General features: G+C 44.7%; 1 protein-coding gene across 7 annotated transcripts in view; it reads left to right on the top strand.

Moving 5' to 3' along the window:
- RBFOX1 (RNA binding fox-1 homolog 1) overlaps positions 1-25,432 on the top strand; it is a 1,464,646-nt gene that overhangs the window by 1,391,394 nt on the left and 47,820 nt on the right. For 4 of the 7 annotated variants that reach the window (XM_036278891.1, XM_036278886.1, XM_036278889.1 and 1 more), the window contains 2 exons: positions 12,283-12,415; positions 22,566-22,605. In XM_036278891.1, the coding sequence (XP_036134784.1) occupies positions 12,283-12,415; positions 22,566-22,605 (173 nt within the window). The remainder of the gene's footprint in view (positions 1-12,282; positions 12,416-22,565; positions 22,606-25,432) is intronic. The other 3 variants (XM_036278888.1, XM_036278885.1, XM_036278887.1) reach the window with 1 other exon arrangement.

Below are 25,432 nucleotides of genomic sequence, written 5' to 3'. Positions count from 1 at the left end.
AGCCTTCCCAGGGCTTTGGTTATTAATCTTAATGCAGAACGGTGGCTTTCGTCTTTTTCAGACGGGGGGTCTCCCTGCTACAAAAAAAAAAAAAAAACGCCGATTGCAAAACCTACCATCCCTTGGTGTGCCCCCAAACATCTTATTTGTCTTGATATTTCTTCCACAGAAATGCATACGACAGATAAGGAATCACCAGGGGATGGTTTGCTTTATGTCAGACAGATATTAAAACAATAAACTACGTTGTCCTGGGATTCCGGTGTGTGCACAGCCAGAGAACAAGACTGAGATGAGATGTTTCCGAAAGGCAGCGAGGCAGTTGTTCTGGGGGAATTCCCTGGAAACCCCGAATCCTGTGATCACACTGACAGAAAGCACTTTTTGAGGCTCACGTTTTCTTAAGAGGATCAGCAGACTGCCCGGTGTAGCTCCCACATTTAACTCCACCATGCCCACCTTCCACTGGCCCCTGGCAGAGATGAGAGGGAAATCCTGCAATGTGTTGAGAAGCTTATTCGAAGAGTTAATTTTCTATGCACTCACCTGCTCTTCATTTGCTTTCTCCAACTAATGTGGATTTAAAATAGAAAAGGCTTACTATTCTGAGAGCTCTGAATATGACATTGGCAGGGGCCAAAAATAAGATCCTGTGGATTCCTGGAATATAAAGGGAGAGAGCAGCTTGATATCATGGTGCAGGTGTGCATTCCTAGGGGACCTGGCTTTGCAAATAGAGCCCTGGCTTCTCCTTGTCTGTGGAGCTGGGATTGAGAATGTTAGGAGGAGAGCAAGAACATCGAATAATACTCCTATAATTCGAGTACTGAGGTGGCGATTCTTGGTGCTTCTTACCTAGAAATGTGTCCAACTGCAGAGGTGGCCCCCTCCTCCCGTTGCCTTGTTTCTCCTCAAAGTGGATCTCCCTGCACAGTGCAAAAATACATAAAAAGCTGAGCCTGACCCCATTGGGGGGAAAAGAGCCTGATATAGTTCGTTTAAACACAATAATTTCAATACTTGCTTCACTAAGAACTTCTAAACCATCATTTGTTAAAGTCATGATTTCACTTACATAAAACCTACTGTCATGCACAGAGCTATTTCGTTAGACTGGAGAGCTGGTGGGGGATGTGAAGGAAATGTAGTTTTCAGGACCAGATGACACACCATGCCTTTGAGATCTACCTCCTTGGGATATGTTGGCATGTAGTGTGGATTGCTGATATCTAATCGCTCTTAATGGAAAAACAAACAAATACACGAGAACCATCTCAATGGACACAGTTGCCCAAGGATATATATTATCCCCATCCTTGGTAAATGCTACAGTTAGAAACATTTCCCAAAGATCATTTTTTTAATTAAAATTGTTTTCCAATTACAGTTGACATTCAATAGTATATTAGTTTCAGTTGTACAGCGTCGTGGTTAGACATTTATATAACTTACGGAGTGCTTCCCCCCATAAGTCTAGTAGCCACCTGACACCATGCATAGTTATTACAATACTATTGACTATATTCCCTATGCTTGACTCTACATCCTCATGACTGTTTTTATAACTAGCAATTTACACATCTTAATCCCTTCACCTTTTCCACCAGCCTCCAAACCTTCTCCCATCTGGCAACCATCAGTTTGTTCTCTGTATCTATGAGTCCATTTCTGTTTTGTTTATTTTTTATTTATTTTTTCAGAATCCACATGTAAGTGAAATCAGATGGTCTTTGTCTTTCTTTGTCTGACTTATTTCATTTAGTACAATATCCTATAGGTCCATCCTTGTTGTAGGAAATGGTAAGATTTCATTCTTTTTTATGGCTGAATAACATTCCATTGCATAGCCAAGATAAAGAAGCAATCTAAATATACATCTAGATAAAGAAGATGTGGTATATACATACAGTGGAACATTACTCAGCCAAAGATCATTTGTAATCCCTAGTATTGGTTTTGCTAAGCTCTCTTTGAGCATCAACATGATTTAGTGAGAAGAACTGGATTCAGGCACAGTTGGACCTAAATTGTCCTGGTGACACTAGCGGTGTGACCTTGGCCTAATGTCTTTGCTGGGAATGTATTCATAAATACCTACTCACCTGTGAGCATTAAATAAGATCATTGTGTAACAAGCCTTTTAGGCTGTTTGAGGCATTGTAGCTCCTCAAACAAATGGCTGATCGTCACCTTTCTTTCTTAGAGGCCGTATTCTGCAGGACTTTTGAAAGTTCACCCAAGAAGCTGGTTTGGAAGGTTAATATTGATCTAGTGACTGCACAACGGGATCATTTCTGCATGGTTCTCCCTCAGTCTGTCCTAAATGGGGTTGGGGAGGGGTCCAGTTCTGACACCAGGCAGGTCCAGATGGTTTGCTCACTCAAAGGATCAGGACTCAGTCTTTCAAGTCTAGAAGCTAACTCTGAAAATCAAATGGCCTCAACACCGCCCAACCAGCTATACCCACAGTGACGTCTGGAAGTAAAATGAACGATGGCTTGGCACCATGCCCCCATCCCGTGAGCCACCACCAGTGCCCTCTGAGGGCCCCGGGGTCAGGAGCTGTAGCAACCCTGGAGAAGCACGGGAAATTCAGCCTAGCATAAGGAAGCTAATTTATCTCACTTGCCCTGTTTCCTACCTAGAGAGGCAATTCACCGAGCTTGCTGTTTCAGACAGCTGTTAGCTAGATCATGAATGATTTAGCAATTGAACCTTTACTGGGTATATGCACTCGATAAAGTAATTATTTATATAAATTATTTGCTTTTTTCCCATGGCTGCCTGGAAAAACCTAAAATGACACCAGTGCAGGGTTTGTCAAAAAAGTAGATTATGGCAAATTAATATAGACCTCGGCATCTCACATCCAAATTAAAATAGACCTCAGCATCTCACAGTTTTGTCTTCAACATCCCAGCAAACGACAGAAAGCAACTCTACGATGCCTTCTGTGGACCTGCCAAGTTAAAACACTCCAAGACTGAGATTCATTCTCATTTGGCTGAATGAAATGTTACAAAAATCCTGCCCCGGGGGGTATTGTCAATACCTGTGCGTAGACAGATCACAAATATGTCTTGTGCTCAGTACAAGTCTGTCACCACGCATTCAGCCACCATAGCAGCCAACATGTTTCTGTTGGATTAATCTGACCATTTGTAACCTGGGAGAAAAGAGACAATAGCCCACTTCAGGAGGGAAGCCGAAAAAGTGTGGCATTTAGTTACAAACCAAGACTTCTGTCCTCATTCAAAGTTGCAAAGACCTGAATGATGAAGGAATATCCGTGCATGAGCGTTGGGCGTGGGTTTTGCTGCAGCGTTCGGAATTTGTTTTGAGATTAGGAAACATTTCTGCTTTGATAACACAAAAATCATTACTCAGAGCAAATCCCCATGTGTTCATTGCATTGTTATTATTATTGTTATTGTTATTTGGTAGCTGACTCATTTATTTCTAAGGAAGAGATTTCTTTCTAACCAAGTTGTGAGTCAAGTGATAACTGATAACACGATTAAATCAATTATATTTGGGAAAAAAGTGCAACATTCCCAAATATGATGAAAATTTCTTGCTCAAATCTTCCAAATCTTGGAGAAAAACTTCTCGTGGAATTTGGTCATAAGGAGCTCATTACTCTGCGAGTAGTTAGGTTTGTGTGTGTAACAGCATACTAGTGTAATCCAGGTCCCCATTGCTGGGAGAGACCATTTCCCCAACATTTTGGGATTGTATACGACCCCCCGGCTCATATCCAGATGTGGAGATAAGCCCCGGCAGAGAAGGGAAACAGCCTTCCTTGGACTCTTACTGGGAACATAAATCGGTAGTGACCTCCGTGGCCTGTATCCAATCAGTGGACAAGGAACAAAGCCTTTCCAGGTGTCTTGACATCTCAGACCATAAGTATAGAACGTAACAAATGGCACCTGTCCCCTCCTCCATTTCTACTCCCTGCCCCCAACAAGGAGCCTATTGAGGTCTCAGAGAGACTGGTCAAAAGATTCCTCTGCAAATTAACTCTGCCCATGATGAATTGGGGCTGGTTTGTGGATGTGTAAGGCTATAGGGAAATGATATAGCAGCTTGTACCAGCAATGGGAAAGAAGGAAAATGGAGAAAGTCTTGCCCAAAGCTGACATGGGATGTCTGAGTGCTAGTTGCCTCGTTGGGTAATAGATATGATGATAGTCTCTCTAGTGCTCAGATGCCGGAGCTGAGATAATTGGGTGAGATTCTGAGCTGCCCTGTATCTCCTGTTCCTCCCAGAAAAGTAAAGATAGTCCTAATAACCTGGTTCCCATGGTTTTGTGAAAAGTCAGTGAGCGCCCTAGCGGATCGGGAGGTCAGCCAGTGTGAGTCCACGTAGCTGTTGCATCACACAGTTGAATCTCCTGCGCTGGTAACAGAACCCAGGAAGCTGGAATTTTACCAGCTGCACTCCCGGCTTGGCTGGGGTGATTCATTATCACTGCCTGGACTTTTAGACAAAGTAAGGTCCAGAGTCTCTTATCACTAATGTTCTTGCTAAACCAGGTTCTCTTTGCATATACTTCCTTCAGAAGCAACATCTTAGCAAGTCCTACAGGTTCAAGGAGCATCACCCACTTTCCTGTAACTGGACCACTACTCTGGCACCCAAGTTTATCTGGCAGGATAATCCATACACATGTGAGGGATTAGCTCGGGCCAGGGAACCCTCTAGGTGCTGTGGACACTGTATTGACCAAAATAAAGTCCTCAGGACATCCCAACAGATGTATGTATAATGAAGAGGCAACAGCCAGAGGCTGGGAGGAACTGAGGCCTTTTAGCTTCAGACGGTAAAGATTTCGGTCAACCACTTCAGCTTGGGCAATCGGACCAGTACAGTGTCACCATCTTTTTTTCCCTTCAAGACACATGCATTTCTCTCCAAGTTCAAATCCTTGCCAAACCCTTCCACACATCCTAATCAGACCCCTAACCGCCTAGAAACTTCTGGCTAATTTGGATTTGACAAAAACTTTTGTACCAGAACGTTCTGCAGAGGGATTCAATTACGGTGCGCAATGTTTTGTGAGTAACTACCGCCCATAAAAAGTTAATTAATCAGGGCTGTGTCAATTTCCTCGTGCCATGTCAATTTGCTGCCAGGTAATTAATCACTAATCACCCACCAAGCAGCAGGCCGGGGAACAATCCACGAGTCATTTATTGTCTTTCCCCAAATAAATGGCACACGCAGCCAGGAAGAAACACATCTTGCCTTTCATAATATTTTTATCGACACTTTTGCAAGTTGTAATAGACTGGAGCAACAAGCAGCTGCAGTTCAATGGAATATGGATATTATAGAAACAAATGAGTGGAGATTTATAGGACATCGCGTTCCCGTCGTGGAGGTTTTGAGATTAAACCGAGCAAATGAACAGTGAAAAATTACTCTTCCATGTGGAGAATGGTGATTAGACTTGTACATTAATTAGAAATTTTTGTTTTCCTATTCAATGCATTTCAAATGAGGGTGTCCTATAAGAAAGTGTTTGCCCAAAACGTAGATGTATTCGCTTCTAAACAGCAGTAGTTAATATCAACATGTGTTTTCCAATGAAACCAGAGCCGATCCCAAATGGGTGTTTCGGGGATAAAAATATGTGAATGTAAGAACCGGAGATTCTAACAAATGAAGTGGCTTTTTCAGTCTTTTTTTGGTGAAGGACTGAATGGATGGAACTCTTCCTTTGTTCCTCCTCCAAGCCTTGAAATGACTGAATATTTGTTAAAAGTGAACGCCTTTCCATTTTTACTTTGACCTAGAACTAAATATGCCCCCTCTATTCCATTTTCCATGTAATGCCATTTAAACTTAGCTGCCTCATTGAGTAGATATTCTGTGTCATAAACCCATTGGATGTACCTTTATTTGAGGTCTGTTTTAAGCCAACATTTTTGCCATTTGTGAAAACGTCGTTTCTTTGGCTCTCCATTGTGATGTTTCTCTCACAGTGCTTTGCCTCTGAAATCCAGCCCTAGCTGGCTGTTTTTTCCGCCCGGGTATGTGATGGTCCAGCACCTGGAAAGGGAGACCCCCCAAGGGGACTCCCGCAGAACCGGGAGCCTGCTGGGGAAAACACGTCTGAACCCCCAGAATTATGTGAGTGGATATTTCCCACCATAAACGACCCACAGACCAAGTCAACCCCCAATTAGCATGAACGTCTCTGGGTCTTGAAACATTCGAAGAGGGGAGGGGAGGAGGTGGCACAATGGGGGAGGGGAGAGGAAGAGCGAGACAAAAAGAGATCCCCCTCCTCCATTCGGATGGCACACCTTTTCCAGGGCATCTGGCATCCTCATGCAAATTCACACCAGCACACAAATGCAAAGAATAATTGCCCATTAAAGCGGTTGTATACTTTTATGGCTTTGATGCAGAATCTGCCCCCCTGTGGGCGTTTACATCTGCTTCTCTGCCATCTCTCCCAGAGCTCTAAAACTTTAATATGCAGTTTATAACCCTCAAGTATTTTCCACTAGTTTTGTGTTTCTTCTCTTGGGATTCCTGGGCTGGTGAGATGATCTCATTTGTGTTTATTTTCGAAGGTAAGCACCACGTTGTAAAAGAGATGGGGGTTGGGGGGGGGGGGCGTGCGTTTGTCAAAGTAAATACATTGAACGCAGGGCTGCGGCAAGGTCGGAGGTGGCGGCTTTGTCTCCGATGGGGAGACAGACAGGAAGCAGCTGATCCTCTGGTAAATGGCTCATTTGGCTGGTTGATACACCCACACATCTTCCATTTAAAAACGTTGATTCTCCTGGATGTCACAGCATGCTTCTGGTTACATCCCTAAAGTTTCTGTTTCATTGAGTTCCAAGGTATAGAAAGAACCATTCCACTCGCCTCCCCCGAAATGGGCTCTGGGTATAAATCGAGCTGAAGGTTGGAGTGGGTGGGCTGAGACTGTCGCTGTGTCAACAAGATGCTCAATTGGCATTTGCTCCCAAAAGCTCTTGCCCCGTTTTCTTTAAGAGAAACTCATTTTTAGCTTATGAGCTAAATCCAATTTTTGTTGCAGTGATACCAGATTTTTCACTTTGATTCATGCTGGATAAGGTTTCAGAAGGAACCTTTCCAGAATAACGAACCTATGTTTTTTGTTGTTCTTTTCCCCTCCCTTGCCTCTCTTTGCTCCTGCCAAGAACTAAGGATTTATACTGTATCCACAAAGCAGCTTGAATACTTTCCATTGTTTCCCATTGATGGCCTGTTTGCATGTTCATTAACTTGAAGTCCAATTAGGAAAAAAAAAAATCAAACGCTAGCATGTGGGGTTCAGAAACGCCTCTAATTTGGTGCCTTTTCTTTCTAACATTGCTCTTTCATTTATGTTTACAAACATTGGACGGGGTGACAGGTTTATGACTTTTATTAACAGCGATTTGCTCCTTTCCAGAAATGGAGAGGACACCGTGCGTTTCCATTTGGCATTGGATTTATTACACATTTATTGCTCACTACTGGATCCAAACTCCAGAACTGGGGCATTGGTCGATGACATGATAACTTTCACTCAACAAAAGATAAGAGCCATGCCACCAAGTAGGTGCACAGTGAGATGGCTCTTTCTAGATGGTCCGAGGACAAAGCCATTTTGGTTTTGTTTAATCTGTATCTGAATCATTTATTCAAGTAATTGCTTCAACTTGGCAGTTAACCATACCCCAGCATCTATAAGCCAGCATACCTGGTGGGCAAGTGAATAAAAAAGTACTTCCATCCTACGTTAGGTCTAAAGAAAGCTTGATAAACCGTTGTGGGTTTTTGTCCTTGAAATTACTATTTGTCTTAGTGGCAAAAGGAGAGAGTGGCCATTGGGGAGCATCCTCTAATGGAGATAGGAAACACATAAAAGGCACAGCTACAAATCAGACAAGTTAAGGATTATAAATATTGTTACTTTTTGTGGTTCCTCGTTGCACACATTTATTGCATTCAGAGACTGTGATTGGCTGGGCTGCCAGAACGCCTTGTCCGGGGCTATCTGAAGGATGGAACGTTTAATAGGTATCGCCTGCTGGGGGGAAAAGTGTGAGCCCTGCTTTTCCCCAGAACAGGAGACCGATCTTCCAATCCTGACACTGTGCAGCAATAAAAGTGAACTTAAATGAGTTGAGGGTTTGTAATAATACCAAGTCCAATACAAGTATCCAACTTGTCTCCCCTCCCCCTTTTTTTTAATCAGCATCAAAGATATTCCAAGTCTGGTTGCTATTTCTGGGTCAGTACACCACCTAAAAGTATGGATGCAGAAATTATTTTTATGAGGGTCACGATTCAGATCTGATCATGTCATTTGCATGCTGTTTGTTCAGCAAAACCTGGGCAGGCCATTTTGTATAGAAGACAGCGTTATGAAAGATGGAAGGTAAAGAGGCAGAGCCTCTACTTCCCCAGAAAGAGGGAGACTGACATTGGTTGACCTCCAACAGAGGTCCAGGGGGATGTGAAGGACCCAGTGCTGCTCCGGGCCAAGCCAGCTTGTCAATCAGAGAGCAGAGCGGAAGAGATGACCGCCCGCGCAGAGCCTGCATGCACTCCAGCAATAGTGGGCATCCTTCGGCTCTGGGATCCAGGCTACCTGATTGCTAGTACAGCAGGCCCAGGACAGCATTGCTCTGTTATAATGACGAGGAGTGGAAGGAACTGAAATCGTGCCTGCATCAATGAGCCTGTGCTAACCTTGGTTTTGTTAGACTGTATGGCATTTCGCTTCAAGCCGCAGAACCTATTGACGATGTCAAGTGAGGACTTACTGTACACTAGGGGAGGTTCGTGGCAGCCTTGTCCAGAAGCAGATTAAAAAATAAACAGAGGAAGAGAGGGAGGGAGGAAGTAAGGAATGGAAAGGGAAGGAAAGAGCGGGGAAGGGTGGATTGAGGATAAGAAGGAAGAAAGAGGAAGGACATGCTCATTAGTCATGATGACTAACTAGAGACCAAGAGACCCCTTAGCCAGCCCTAGACGGGCAGCAGGAAAGAGAGAGCTGAGCAAACCATGCATCTGGGAGACTCATACTTTCTCCTTGAAGCGTCTGGTCCAATGCACAAACTAGGGAACCCCCTTATTTTTCCTAAGGGGAATTGGCCTCCCAGGAAGGCAATATTTACACTGGCTGTCACTGTGAAGTCCTCCCTGTGTCCCTTTAACAAAATCAGAACCTCTCAAACCTGCCCTGTGTAGAGAAGCCCAAAAAAACCTTGTAATAAAACCCGTAAGTGCCTTATCCTGCAGTCACTGGGAAGGACATTTTCTCTCTGTAGCCAGCGGGGTCCAAGTGGGACACTGGCTCCGCACCTTCAGCAGCTTGTGCGCCGCTCACTCGGCTGCCCAGCTTCTGTTCCGTGTTATCTCCCAACATCTACATCCTCCAAGAACGACTGCAGAACCTGCTTGTCACTGAGAAGGATCTTGTCTCGCTCGCTCTGCTCGGTAGCCGGCGATAATGAATGGGTCAGCATAATTACCGTGTTTTCTCACACAGGCAGCCAGCTGCTCTGCCAGATTGTGAATTTTTCATTTTCTTTATTTCAAAATCCAGGGCGTTCCTATGAAAACTTAATGTCTGAACTGTGGCAAGGTGGGAGTTGGAGTCAAAGCCGTGCTCCCTCATGGTCTCCCCGGTCCTGAAGCGAACATCTCATATCCCATGAGCTCTGGGCTGTTGTGGTCGTGGGATGTACTGCTTTCCCCATTAAGACGGACACCTCTCTGCAGTGTCAGACACAACTGTTTCCAACCGGAGCCAGGAAACGTGGGTGCTAGGGGCTGGCAGGCAGAGAGTTAAGTACAGCTGCACGATTTGTTTTTAGCAACAAAAAGCAGGTTACAAATAAAAAAGCAGGTGTGGTCTCATCAGACAGAAATAGGAAGATGAAATCATCCTGGCTCCGTGCACTGATCCCAGCCTTTTACCCTTCTCGGGAGAGACCGGTCTGGACGAAGGTGTGACACAGGCCGGCTGCTCACCACTGCGGAGCACGTGGGGAACTCCAAATGACAGCCAGTGTCCACCTCAGGTTCCAGGGTCAGAGTCCAGTCTGGGCGGTTCCACCGGGTGGTACAGAACTGGGAGTGACTGCCGTGGGAAGTCCTCTCCTCTCCCCGTCCCTGCCACCCGCAGCCACAAGCACACTGTCCGAGATGGGCGGAGGGTTTCTGCTCCTGGATGTGGTGGTAGGCAGGGGAAAGGCGCTCTTGGTGGTTTGGAAGCAGGGTGGAGACCACTATAGCACATGAAATACAACACCCTGTGAGCGGTTTGGTGTTTCACAAAATAGAGTTCCTGGAAGAGTGAAGTGTGGGTGTGTTGAGTTAATAACATGGACGTGAACGAGCTTCCTTGGCTGCAAGGCCTTGCCTAGCGTTTACGTCAGGCCACGAGAGACTTTGTGTCCTTCCCAGCCTGGCGCGTCCTAACAAACCCTGTGCAAAAACCCAGGGAGCTGGGGCAGGGAGGGAGGGCTGTGCAAGGGGAGGAAACCCACCTCCTCCCGGTTCATCGCACCTGTCTTCCTCTCTCTGGAAATCCTCAAAGCTCTTGTCAGGTCAGCGAGATCAGAGGAGAAAAGGGGGTCAGGAGAGAGGATTTCCGGGATGGTCTGCCCATCATCTGGCCTGACCACAGCCCACAACTTCATTCACCTGGTCCTATAGTGAAGTCATCCATGCATTCATTCCAGTGCCCTGGATTTAGAACCCGCAGCGGATAAAGTCAGGGGCTCCTGTTGTTGACTTGGGGAGGCAGGAGGCGATGCAAAGATGATGGGGCATGGAGGGAGGCCCCAAGGAGCTTGCAGACTAATAGGCAAGATACACGTAACAAGTGACTGACGCTCTTCTTCCCAAAATCAATACCCCTGAGAGGGTGGGTGTCCCACAAAATAAAGAGTACCTGGGAAAATGAAGTTTGGGGATGCTGGATTAACTTGGTTAAAGCATTTCCCTCACTGCAGGACTTTCTGAACTTTCAATATGGATCTCCTGGGACGGTGGTTCCCCGTGTGCATTTTCCCAGAAAAGCACTCTCGCCATGTGTTGGGGCTTGGGCAACATTGCCTGCTGTTTAATGGGATGGGACCAGCATGGGCCGCATGCCGAGAACTCAGGAAGGGGGGGGGGGATTCAGAGAAGGGAATGGAGCTGGAAGGCAGAAGCAGTTTCCTGAAGGCCTCCTGGGTTAGGATTTGCATGAGGCAGAAGGAAGGAAGGACATCGCAGGCAGAGGGCACAGAATTATCAGGGGTCTCAAGCATCATGCACAATTTCCCTCTTGACTCCTCATCAAGTTATCTTGCTCAGAGAATTTTCCCCCAGGGAAGAAAACCCTGCCCATACTCTCTTCTTAAGAATAAGCTGCATAAATGGTTAGGGGGCTGATGGGATGTTGGGAATGACTCTTTTCTTGGACAATGAGTTGCATGTATACTTACGATGCATACAGATGTCTGTAGGAACACTGTATTTCAATGAATAATTTTTAACAAGCAATATATGTACATAAAGGAAAATGTGAGAAATAACTAAAAATGGTGTGAGGAAAAGCTATGAACAGACAACTAACACTCATGCAGTTCAGCCCCAGAGACAAGTATAAACACATTGAAATATATGTTGTGTATTTGTATATATAATTATATACATACAAATATAAGTATGCATATATATACATTCATATACACATACACACATATATTGTGTTTGCACACAATGTACATGCATATTCACTTACATGCACAGATATAGATACATACCTTCATGTATATTTTGTACTCAGACACATATATAAATATATATTACACACTAGCCATATGTGTGTGCATGTGTGTATGTATGTGTGTGTGTGGGTGGATGGATGGATGGATGGATGGATGGATGGATGGAACGATGGATGGATAGACGGACAGATTACAAGTACATATTGCAATCCACCTTTTAAAAAAGTATACAGTGAGCTTCAACCTTGTTCTTAAGGATTCCTTGTCAATGGTCTTCATTTAGCATGTTCTCTAGGGCACTGGATCCACCCTCTTAACCAGCGCATCCTCTCTGACTCAGACCTTGGCCCTGGGGCCCTGCCCTGCTGCAGCCTTTATACCCTTGGCTCCGGAAGTGTGTGTGGGGGGAGGGGGCAGGTGTCCAGCCTTAGCCCTCGGGGAGAAGGGTCAGGATGGGAGGTCCCCTCGATAGTAGGTGTGCATCTCAAAGCCTTTGCCTTGGTCTCTCCTCTCGCCCTGCAGTGCCCGGCTTTCCGTATCCAGCCGCCACCGCCGCGGCCGCCTACCGAGGGGCGCACCTGCGAGGCCGTGGGCGCACCGTGTACAACACCTTCCGGGCTGCGGCGCCCCCGCCCCCGATCCCTGCCTATGGCGGGTAAGTGGGGCTGCCTCCCGGGGCGGGCCTCCCTGCACCGCCCCTCCTGTTTGCGAGCGCATGCTGGTCTTGACTGCCCCACCAGAACGCCCCGCATGCGGCCCGCGCCTGCAGCGGAGCGAGCACCTTGCAAAGAGTATTGAAAAATGAGTGTAATTTGTCCTGTCATGGTTGGTGCCTTTAAGCATTCTACATGTCACATGTTGTTATGTAAATTCTCTTTGAGACTGAATGCTGGAGAACAGAGAAATGGTTACAGTCAAAGATGTATTTCTGATGATTGCAAACATCTGGTTATTAAGGAGGTTGGATCACATTGGCCCCTTGAATCTGTCCATGGAGGGCCATGAGGTTTTCAAACATAAAAATCACTGGCGTGGTCTTGCTCCCCCTTCCCTAAGACACCTTGAGCTTCAAGGTTTATGAGCCTTTGGCTGGGAAGAGAAAATTAGGTGTGGAGTCGATGCAAACTTAAAAAGTTCAATGGAACTGGAATTAAGACTCGTTTTAGTTGAATTTTCCAAAATAGCATTTGTCTTTGTTTTTTCCTCTGCAAGGAAATGCAAATCCATGCGCTCCCCATTGCCAGTTTGATATTTCTGTGCATGGACTTGAATATCCAGGAATGGTGGTGAATGCTAAAAAAACAAACAAACAAAAAAATGGTACTGGTATGGCGGGCTATGACCTTGAGATGCTACCCTTTCTGCTTTCTGTTAAGGGATGCTCATAGAGCATTCCTGCACACCCAGCCTAGGGGACAGAGGGATGTGTCTAAAGCAGTGGTTCTCCAGGGACATTTGGAATATCTGGAGACATTTTTGGTCGTCACAACAGGAGCTGGGAGGTATAAGGCATCGAGTGGGTGGAGGCCAGGGATGCTGCCAGACATCCTACAGTGCACTGTGCAGCCCCTTCCCCCAGTACACAGTCATGGGACCCTAAATGCCAATCATGCTGCCCAAGGAAAATGCAGTTATGCCCATGACAGCCTGGCAGGGTTCAACACAATTTTTTTCATAGCTCTGTTGCTTATAAGTCTTTTAGCAAACCCGAATTAGCCTAGGTCATTTCTGTATTATACCGAGTGAGAGATTTATTCACATCTCACCCATTTCAAAGGAGAGCATTTGAAGTCTTTGGAAAACAAATGCAGTGAGACAAGGTTAAGACTATAAAGAAAGGAAAGCAGATGACATTGTCAGGAAGGGAAAATAACGGCAGGGACATAAGGCAAATTCCATCGTTTCTTGTGTTGTCATTAGAGTTAGGTCCGTTCTGAGCTTCTTAGTGCACCAGACACTACCAAAAAAGAACAAAGAAAAAAAAAAGATTATACTGGAAAGATTATGGGTAATAACAAGCCAAGGATGAATTGGCCCTAAGTTCTCCCCACCTTCTAAAATACTGTATCTCCATGTTCTAAGCCTCATGTATCTGACCAAGTGATATACGGAATCACTGGCAATGTAATCATTGTCTTCAGCTCCTACAGTATTAAGCCCATTTTGTAGATCCAGAAAGGCAGAAATAAAGATTTGTTATTCCCAAGGTTCCATAATGAGTTATGGAAAAAAACAAAGCAAAACAAAAAACAAGTTACCCGCTAGGCTCATGCGATTACTAAAGCAAGATTCATAAGCCATAAATGCAAAACTGCACGTTTCTACCCCATTAGTTTGTCTGAAAATCGTTATCTTATCCTGGTAGCTGGTGATTGTAGCTTTCTGGTATATGTACCCTCAGTATCTCCCTACTATATTGAACAGGAAAAAAAATAAAGTAAAATTATATGGCTTATCCTCACATGAACAATTTATAAAAGTCTCAGAATAACACACCTGCTGTAAAATGGAAATTTGCTAAGTTATAATGAACTTGCTCTTTGCCGGGAATAACCATGCATGACTAATGAATGCCAGGTTCACCAGGGAGAGACACAGTCATCTCCAAATGGTAAAACAATGTGTTTGTGACTGCTTTGAACATGATTGAATATCAGTGTTCCAGGGATATTTCTAATCATTTTGTTTATAATGGTGGGTTGTGCCTCTTTGCTGACAATATTAACTGGAATTCTGAACCCATAGTAGTAAGATAAAATTCTTAAGATGGGAGGAATAGACAGGGCAGAAGGGCTACAGGTGTGTGTGTCCATGTCTGCAAGTTCTGTAAGAGCAAAGTGCTGAATGAAAAGGAGGAAATTCCACTAGTTGCCTGGGTGTTTTGCTGGATTACCAAAGGCCTGGAATGCATTGGCTCTGAGTGCAAAATTGTGAACCCAGCATCTTAAATAGTGGTTTCCCTTTTCCTCTGGCTTGTTTAGCTTAGTCTGAAGACCACTGCAGGGGACAGCATAGCTTGGAGAGAAGAGCCAAGATTAGCTGGAGGAGAGAGGACCCTGATATCGTGCTGAGTGGCAAAGAGGTTGGAAACCCACTCTTGTTTCCAGAAAGTGACATGGTCAGGATTCAGGTGGCCCAGGAGACAGTGTGGATTTTTTTGTAGCTGTTTGCCTCCAAAGTCCTTTGGAGGATGTTTTCTAGATTTGACCAATATCTTTGCTAATGTCCAGTTCAGCATAACACCCCTTTGCTCGGCCCCACGCACGGCCTTGCTCTGAGGACGCTGAGACAAATGTGCCCTCGGAGAAATGTCTTCCAGCTGGGGCAGAGGGTGCCATGTAAGCTAACAATTTCAGTAAATGTGATAGGTGATAGGTAGGGTGTTTTGTGAGCACCAAGGAAGGGCTTAGGTGTTTAGAGAAGGCTTCTAGGAAGAGAAGAGATTAGGACATAGTTATGGCCAATCATTTCCTATTTTTTCATGCTAACATCTCATTTTGTGATTCTCCCTCATCTTTTCTGAACTGCATTTATTAAGAAAAATCATCATTTTTTCCATTGTCACCAGTTGAAAACATATATAATCGCCAACCTAACCCTCTGTTCTTTATCAAGTATCCAACATGAATATACTTTGTTATTAAAAATCCAACCAAAAATGTGTCATTTATCCAACATCTATGTATAATTTTTATATTTTTTCCCAAGAGATTGGAAAAAAATCCCACAGAACCTCCATGTCCACTTTTGTGGAGCCATGGGTGACCCTTGGATTATCCAACATCAAGATAGTTATCCGGGAGGGTTTGCCAACGATGCCATCCATCCATCCATCCATCCATCCATCCATCCATCCATCCATTTCACTGATTTGGTTTTCCCCTCCACAGCCTGATATTTTCTGAAGTTCCTCTCAGCAAGTGAAGAACTTAAGTTATAGAAGGGTCCTGTCTCTCTTTCTCACATAGCTAAATAGAAACTACTTGGGACATTAATACATGATCATTCCTTCAGGGTTGTGGTATGGAGCTCTGCTTGGACCATGGAGGGACCATGGAAATGAATGCAAAATCCTGAACTAAGACAGTCAACCAATTACCAATATTAAGTGAATGAGAATGAGGGGTGAGTTAGAAATCTAGTGTCTACATAGTCTATAGGATTGTTACACTTCTGGGTCAGGTGAGATTGACCCCTGCTATTCTATCTCATAGTATCTTGGGTAGCTGACTTAACCTGTATGGATACAATTGCCCAAACAGGAAAGTGAAGACTATGTCTGCTGCCATTGGGTTGATAGAGGATTGGGTAGGAGATCCAGGTAAGGCTACAGATCGGTAGGGTCCATCCTATGATGTGAGTTGAGTGAACTGTAGCTTCTGTTGTGGAGGTTGATAGTTACAGATTCCTTGTCTCTCCCTGTGTTGCATCACTTACTCCTTTGCTGGGGGTACCAGCAGTTCACAGATCGGCATTCCTCACAAGCCACAGAGCTGGCTTTGGTTTGCACAGAGCACTTCAATAGTTTGAGGAATATGTAGACTGTACATAAAATATTCACTAGTGAACAATCTCAACAAGAGCTGAAGGGACCAAATTTTCCATATTCCTCCTTGTATTTGATCCTGGAGTTAATTTTGATAGAGGAACCACCATGTCCAGTCTGTCTTCATTTGAGTCATAATTGGGAGAAATTACCCATTGGGTAATTGCCATTGATGGAGCTTGCAGACTGATGAAGATGGAAGGTAGCCACCAGACTCACTACTACCTCTGACCTTATTTGACAGCAGCTAAACCCAGTCTCTCACAAAGTAATCTCATGAGATTGGCCTCACCAAGTTCTTGCTCTTAACTAATTAGTTAATTAATTATAAAACAGCTACTTATTAAGTCTCTACTATGTACCATGCATATTGCATGGGGCTACAGTAGGGTGTACTAGAAAGCATCATAGGAGATTTTTTTAATTGTTATTCTAAGTTATGCATCCAGTACCTGCTGTAGAGTTTTGATCTTAGTTCTCTGGATATCTTTGAGCAAGATATTCTGCACTTTCTTGGCTAATTAATTATGACACATCTATGTGCAACTTCTCAGAGTTAGCTTGAGAAGTATTTTGAAGAGACCCTGTATATAGGAAAGACATGGTAGTATCCCAGCAGAAAACTTCTTAAAGTTGTCTAATACAAGAATAAAACCCACATACAGATCCTTTGAGAATGCTTTCAGGTCCTAAACACACACACACACACACACACACACACACACACACACCTTTAATAACCAGCCTCTAGGATTATGTATATGTATCTTTCTGTCCCTAAATCAACCATGCTTTTTGGTTGTAATTTCTAAACATCTGATCCTTGGACTATATTATCTGATACTTAGAAACTTCCCAATTTAATATAAACACTAGAACTAAAGTCATCACCACCCATTCTTAAATACTTTTCAGTATTCTCCCTAGATTTGTGTCAATTCTTATTCAGTTACTCAGCCAGTTTTAAAATGTAACCTCTTGATTTAAAAAAAAAAAATCCTCTTAATTGAGTGCATTAATAGACAAACACCATAAATCAGTGGTTCTTAAATTTGCGGGGAGGGGGGGGAGCGGGATGTCACAGATGCCTTTGATGATCTAATTAAAATACATATTTTCCCTTGGGAAATGTTGGTGTACATATACATGCACACACACACACACACACACACACACACAATTCTATACAAATGATGCCAGGAATTTCATGGACCCACCTTATATCTACTTAAAAACAGCTAGATTTGAATGCATTAAAATTTTAATTTATTTCACTTGGAAGGGACAGTAAGATAGAACAGTTTTAAATAACCTTTCCTTCAAAAATACATTTGTGATTAGACTGTATTATATTACACAAGCACTGTATACTTGGGGCATCCTATTCTTTCCTTCTTTTCATTTTTTAAAGTAAACTAATTTGCTATAGTGCAGCCATTCCCTGCTTGCATCCATCCAAATATTTAACTACTGTTATTATCTTTCTAAGAAAATGAGATGTGCATTTGCATTATGTTCTTGCAAAAGCACATTGCAGTCCCAAAGTGATTGACAAGCAATACAATTACCTTTGCATGGCTAGACAGACCGTCTTTGCAATAAAATTGGCTGCACCTGTTCAATGCATGAGGGCAACTCCCTTCTCTGGTGACTGGGCTGTGGTTCATTTATTTATAGATGCATCCTAGACATTGACCCCTGTCCTCCTTCCCTGCAAATCTGTTGCACCTGTTTCATAGGGCTTTAAAAATAAGTGTTTGGATATATTCATGGAAACCAGCAGGAGACTTTGTAAGAGCTTTTCTTCCATTTAGAATAGGACCTAGGAAGCTAACCTTCTGTGTTGTCTCAAACGTCAACACATGGAGGGGGGTATTTCATAGAGCAATGAGTCTATTAGTCTTCCGAACAGCAGCAGCATCACCTGTTACTTGTTAAAAATGCAAATTCTTAGACACACACACCCCCTTCAGATCTATTGATTCAGGAGCTCCAGGTTGGGGTGCGGACTGGCCATCTGTTTGAACTAGCCCTCCAGGTGGCTCGGCGGTGCGCTGAAGTTTGACCGCCACTGCCTGCCAGAGCCGTTCAAAGCTGAGGCTGTGAAGCCAAGGCTACCTGGGCTAGCATCCAGCTTGGTTACTAACTAGCTCTCTCCTCTTCAGTGTTTTATACCTAAAGAGGTGACGATAATAGTGTCCATCTCGAAGAGGTATAATGAGGATTGAGTGAGAGAATGGGCACACCATGCTCCGATTAGGGACTGACTGACACACAGTCACTCCTCAATCAGTGTCGTAGGAACAGTATTCGTACCTGTGCTTTTACCTGTGGCTTAGGCGGGGCTTAGGCGGGGAAACACACTGCATTGTGGTGGCTGCATTTCACACTGCCAGTGAGGACCACCGTGTGGGTTCTCGTCCTGGAGAGTTGTCATGAAGGTGGATCACTCCGCCTCTCGTTCACGTCTCTCCGAAACGTGCCGGTGTTGCCCTCAGTGAGAACAAGCAATTCCTACACGGTGTGGTTTAGAATAGCAGCCGGGATCCTTGATTTCCTTTCGCAGTGAGGAGCCCGGCACCCTCTACACACTGGGCTTTGCACCGGCTGTTCCCCACGCCTGGCCAGCTCTTCCCGCTCTCCACTTGGCTGAGCCTTTGAATTTCGGCGGCCTGTCCGCCGGCCCCCTCCCCTCTGTTGCTAGCCCTCGTCCTTCCCTGCACCTTCAGAGCGCCTCTGCCCCTTCTCCCCCGCAGCACCCATCACAGCTGCCGTTTGACATTTCCACACGCGGCTGTGTGACTTCCTGAGCTCCCCGAGGGGGTACAGCGAGAGGATTCACTCTCTTCTCTCTCGGCCTCGGCACAGAGGCTGGACTAGTGAGCATTTCGGCAGCACAGACATCCTTCGTGAGCTTATCAGAATGAGGACGTGAGATCCCATTTCCTCTTCCGTTCTGTCTCATCAGCGTGGCATAGCAGAGTCCCAAAGTAGTTTTCTACGACACATGTTGGAGGGCAGCTAGGTCACCAAACCGAACAAACATCAGGGCCTGTTCTTGCCTCGGCTCTGGGAGTTGTTGGGACAAATAGACTCCATGCGGAGGCACACAGCCTGCCCCAGTGCCCAAGGACTTGTCCTGGTAAACAAAGGGGCCACTTCCACAGCCAGGGCTCAGCCCCAGACGGTCTTGCCCACACTGTGTCCACTGGAGCAGACCTCAGGGTCTAGCTCCAGCTCTTCTCTCCACCACAGGCAGACCGCATTTTATTGTGTCTCACTTTATTGCGCCTCGCACATGTTGCATGTATGTACACATCAAGGCAAGACCCTCCACCAGCAAAAAACGGTTACAACTCGCTTTCTTGCGACACTTGCTTTATTGCCATGGTCTGGAACCAAACCCGCAGCATCTCCGAGGTATGCCTGTATCTTCAGAAAGGCAGACAAACTGGGTCCCCGCTACAAATATTTAGAAAAGGGCATTGTTTTCCATATGTGAATATACTGATATTTGGTTAAGTGTGAATATTTTGTTCACACCGGGATCACGCTCTGTCCAGCATCTTGCGCTGGTGTCCTAAGCTAGTGTCTCATCTTCGAATCTTACTTGCCTTCTCCTCCTCCGCTGACAACAGTCACCGGGGCTGCAAAACCAGATCAGAAACAAATGAGGCTGTAGGCTGCCTCTTCCTAATCCACAACCTAATTCTACCTGGAGTTAATAACTAAATCACTGTGTCATCTTCTGTCACCTCCCCTTTAAAATATGGGCAATAGCCAGTCAATAGATATTTATTTTTCATCTACAGGATGAAAAGCAATGAGGTAGACCTAGTAGGACAGAACATTGAGTCAGCTTATCGGAGACAAGGGCAATGCGAAATGAGTCCCATACACAAATATATTTAATATTTGAGCAATACAGAAAATTGCTTGACCAAGTGAGGATCAAAAAATGTGACGTTGGCACAGACAGAAGGTGGAAAGAACGCTGCTTTGGGAGGGCACTGGATCAAGGTCATAGCAAGGTGGTGTTCAGACAGAGCTATGATGTCAGGTTGCTAATTACTTTGCAGCCTTATCTCACTGACTCATCCTTTGAGGTGGGCACTTACCTCTTTCCCCATTTTACAGATGAGTAAATGAAGCTCAGATAACTTGAATAGTTAGTCCAAGGTCACAGAGCTGCTGATTGGTGAGGCTGAAATTCAACCCAGATGCCTGTGTGGTCTCCGTCTAACTTGGCTCTTGAATGGTGATCTGCTTTTGGATGAGGACCTCGGAAGAAAAGCTGTTCCCAGCACAAGGGATAGCATGTGCAAAGGCATGATGGCATGAAAAACGGGGACAGAACTTGTGCTCTGGCTAAATGATCAGCTCTGCGGTTCTGGGGCCCTAACTAAATATCAGTTGCTCTCCCCTGCTGCATCGGATCTGCTCTGAGGCCTGTGGGCAGACGCTGGCCCTGCCTCCTGACCCTCAACACACACTGGCTTTTTACGTTGGGGATGTTGACAGAGAATCCGAAGCCCAGCTCCGGATGCTGACGCCTCGGTATCAGGGACCAGGGTCGGTCGCAGGTTGACAAGTGCTCTTGTGAACTGCAGCCCTTTTGATCAAAATGAAAACGGCTGAAAGTGATTCCTACCAACCTCCTTAGCGTGTGAATCCCTGCCACCATTTTAAGGATAGTGGCACTTGGGGTTTTGCCGGTCAACCCTGAAAAGCTCTGAGAAGCACACTACAGTGTTCTCCAGCAAACCAGTGTCACTGCTTTGTGTGTGTGTGTGTGTGTGTGTGTGTGTTGTGAAGTTCCCTTCCTTGGATCAATATGCTTGGCTTACATGTGAGTCACTCTGCTACTGAAGCCTGCTGGAATCCTTTGGTAATCAACGTTGTGCTTCTATTAAAACTACAGCTCCATTCAGTGGTGGGGCTCATTGGTCTTTTGCCAGACTCATAAATCATCTGTAAACTCCGAGGGGAGATATTAGGGAAGGTTATTAATTACAACCACCATCCTTTGGAAAACATGCATGTAGAAACACACGCTTTTATATTCGAGATATCCTGTGACCCTCACAAAAGCCTGTGAGTTGTGCAGGCTGCATATAATCCTCATTAAGCTCATTTTAATGCGTAGGAATTTTAAGTCAGTTTCCCATGATGGTGCAGCTGTGAGCTTTGTTTCCTGGCAGTTTCACTCAGGGTACACCAAGAAATTTCTGGAGAATTCCAGGACCTCTCTTTCTCCCCCTCCTGTGAAGTCCTTGCTCTCTGGGATGACCAAATGGACAATGATCAGGAAGATGCGGCAAGGCCAGTCTTGTTCAGTCTTAATGTGGGGCTTTGCTTAGTCTGGGTATAATTTATGCAAATATGCACAGAGAAACATGCATGTACATGCATGTATACACATAAGTACATATCATATACAGATGTGCAAATATACTACTACACATATACACACTATATACATTAATGTCCATGTGTACATGTGGGCATGGTATACACATGCACACATGTGCACAAAAGGATGCATTGATAGATATACACTAACACACACATATATGCATTAACACACATGCATGCGCACAATACACATATTTTTGCATGCATATATACACATGTATACCCTTCAATGCACACAAATACACATATTTTCACACACATACACCCACGTATAATTAGAGATATTCTCCATATTAACCATGACAGAGTGGCCCAGGGAAGTATCAAATATAATACTACAGTGTGAAAGAATACAGAAGAAGTTTTCTGGAATCGTATGTGTTGTCCAAGTCCCCTAAGGTCATTCGGCTATAGCCCATGTTGAAAATGTGACAGTCTGGGCCCCTACCCTTATCCATCATATATGTTAAGCAGATGATTTTTCCCAGGGCCGGGAGGGCTGTGTGGTTTGACTGAATGTGAACTCCAACCCTCCTCTCTGTCTAGGCCACTTAGAGTAAACCTCATCCTGTTTGCATTTCTATGCCCCTCCTGAACGGGTGGGGAGTCCGGTACCCAGCACACCACCACGTCCTGGTTCTGAGCCAACACCGAACCCCAGCCTAATTTTCTCAGCCTGGTCGCCTACTGTTGTCTCCAACCTCCTTAACCAGTGTGGAAACTCTCCGCGGTTCCTGTGTCTCGGACCTTGTGACCAGACTAACGTGGCCAGCGCAGGGGCGATGTGTCTGCATGGGGAAGTGCACTAATATGGATGTTTCTCTTTGTGTGTGCACCCTTGCAGTGTTGTTTACCAGGATGGATTTTATGGTGCAGACATTTATGTAAGTATTCATTAACGTGCATGCCATCCTTGTTTCCTCCCGGAGCCATTCTTTTTACAAGTTTGCTGAGAGTCTCTCCACCACTCGGGGCCGTCTTGTCCTCCTCCTGGTCTGTGGGAGATTCCAGAGGCTCGCAGGGCAGCAGGACTCCTGTTCGCGATAGCATCTCGCACAGTGAGTGAGTGGAATCAACTCCTCGGTCAGCCTCAGAATAAATGCACATCCCCCACAGGTGGCCTTTCTCTGCTGTCAAATTAAGACACCCCACCCACCCCACACACAGAAAGAAATTCTCCCTAACGTATGGTTCGTGTGTCTTCAGTTTAATATTTAGGGTGACAGCTGTAATTACCAGCTGCAAAGGGGTAAAAGATATTTTCATGGCTGATGTTTTCTTCTAAGCATATTTGATTGTTTATCACAAAGCCCTAGAGAAATAGTCCCTCTCTCTCTTTCCCTCTCTCTTTTTCTCCCCTGTGCCCCTCATGGACACCTTTAGTAAGAAATATCCAACTACTTGAACATTAAAGCCTATTTTCTTCAACTTCTTGTTCCTCCACTTCCCTGGAGCTGCTCCCTGACTCAGAACTGTTTGTTAAATTTAGAATTGTTTGTTAAATGGTGCCACTTTGTTAAGCTGTTCACTTTGAGAAAAGTGTTTCTCATTATGAGGACCATAATTAAACTGATCGAAGCTGACCTAGCATTAGTTATTCTCCCGCATTATGATATTAGCGGCAATATTATGAAAATGACTTGGCATAAACACAATTTAAAATAAATTGGCAGGATTGGAGGGTGCTTTCTAAATCATATACTTTTTTATTACAAGTGACCTCAAACAAGTTCGTTGCAATCACACTTGTTTTATAGACTAGATAACAGAGAGAAATAAAACTGTATTTCTGATCAAATTGATTTCATTTACTAGAGAATGGAAAAGATGCTGGTTATTTAATTTTCTTCCCTTTGAATTTCAAATAATTACAATTTTGAGACATGGTATTAATCTCCATCAGTGATGAACTTAGTTGAGTTCTATTATTATTGCATCACGTACATTTATTATAATCTGTGGGTTAGCTTTTTTTTTTTTTTTCTGTAATGAAACTAATGAATGATCTGGATGTCCTTTATTCACCCAGTCAACAACCAACTTCCTGTTTTGTGGGTCTTAATTTACTCCTCCTCACATCTTCTTTTTCTAGACTTTCAGTTTGTGCCATTTTAAATAGAGAGGCAGGCTGAGGTTTAGCAGGCTGGACTGCCTCTCCACCCTTAGATTCCAGTGAACCCAGACATCAGCACCTCCTGGCCCAGGGTAGCCTCTGGATAGACTATGCACATACAGGGACTAGAGTTGATATAACTAAGTTTAGGCCTTTTTTTTTTTTTTTAACTTTGGGAAATGGAGGGGAGTTAAGAAGGCACAGAGAAATTAAATTTAAAAAAGGGAAGGAAGGAAGGAAGGAAGGAAGGAAGGAAGGAAGGAAGGAAGGAAGGAAGGAAGGAAGGAAGGAAGGGAAAGAAAGAAAATCCACTAAGAAGGAACCTATCTCCATCAACACTGACCCAGGGGGGAAGAAAGGAATGTTACAGAAGCCTGGCAGAAAACAAACCTATTATATTAGTTATCACGGATTGAGTGTTCACCTCTCTGTAAAATGAGAATAATGTATTGGATTGTTTCTCAAATGACACAATTGCTTGCATTATTCCTTGGAGCTGGTCTACAGAAAGTTCAAGTCGGCGTCTTCCCCCGCCTCACAGATTTTCGTAAAGCAGGAAGGAGAAGCTGCCGAGGGCACCAGCTGTAGGAGCCCACAGACAAAGAAACAGGGTGACGAGTTAGAGCAGTTGATGAAGTATGTCTGTATTGGTTGGGAGAAATGAACATCCCCAAGAGTGAGACAAACGGAAAGAGCAGAGAGATCCAGAAGAGGAAAAATACGCCAACAACCACACTAAGATGGAAAGGGAAATTCCACCGAGGAAGAAAAGCCAAAAAAAAAAAAGTCCCTTTGTGTTTTTGGTTCCTTTAAGAGGTTTTATTTTCCACTATTCATCACATTTGGGCAAAGAACACCAGGCTGAGGGGTGCAGCCCCTGTGGGTATCAGGGTGAGGTTTAGGTGAAGGGAGTTGTCTCAGTAACTTCAAGTCCTGAGTTTCCCGGTTTTGAAAACTGTTCCACTCACGCTTTTCAAGTCACTCTAGTAGCCAAAGAGTTTATACATTTTCCCGCTATTCTTATTATGACAGCAAGATTTTCCGGGGGGGGGGGGGCAGTTCCAAATAGGCAATGAGGTGATGGAAAAATTAGCTTAAACAGGAACTTTAGGTTCTGTTTCCTTGGCACATTTTCTTGTCGTCTTTCCCAGAAGGCAGCTCAGGCCTTGCAGACCTCCCTGAAATTTTTGTTCCGTCTAAGATGGCAATTTTGGAATATTGCTGCCGGGTGGTGTGTGCATGTGAGCAACCGTGATGAACAGGTCCACCCCATATGGCAGCAAAAAGGGGTTCATGGATGGCCTTATGTTGATTTTTTTTTTTTTTTTTTGTTCAGGTAGAGTGGGAGGGAGAGAGAGGAACAGAGAGAGAGAGAGAAACATCGATGTGAAAGGAACACATCGAGTGGCTGCCACCCGCACAACCGACCAGGGCCGGGGACAAACTGCAACCAAGGCACGCGCCCCTAGTGGGAACCGAACCCGGGTCTCTCAGGACCGCAGGCCGACGCTCTAACCGCTGAGCCAAACCGGCCAGGGCTGTTGATTTAAGGGCAAGAAAAAATATGAAGAGTTCCTGCACTCTAGAATGTATGAAGC

This window comes from Molossus molossus, unplaced genomic scaffold, assembly GCF_014108415.1.
Source record: "Molossus molossus isolate mMolMol1 unplaced genomic scaffold, mMolMol1.p scaffold_m16_p_3, whole genome shotgun sequence".
Lineage (NCBI taxonomy): Eukaryota > Metazoa > Chordata > Mammalia > Chiroptera > Molossidae > Molossus > Molossus molossus.
This window is presented reverse-complemented; position numbering and strand designations above follow the sequence as displayed.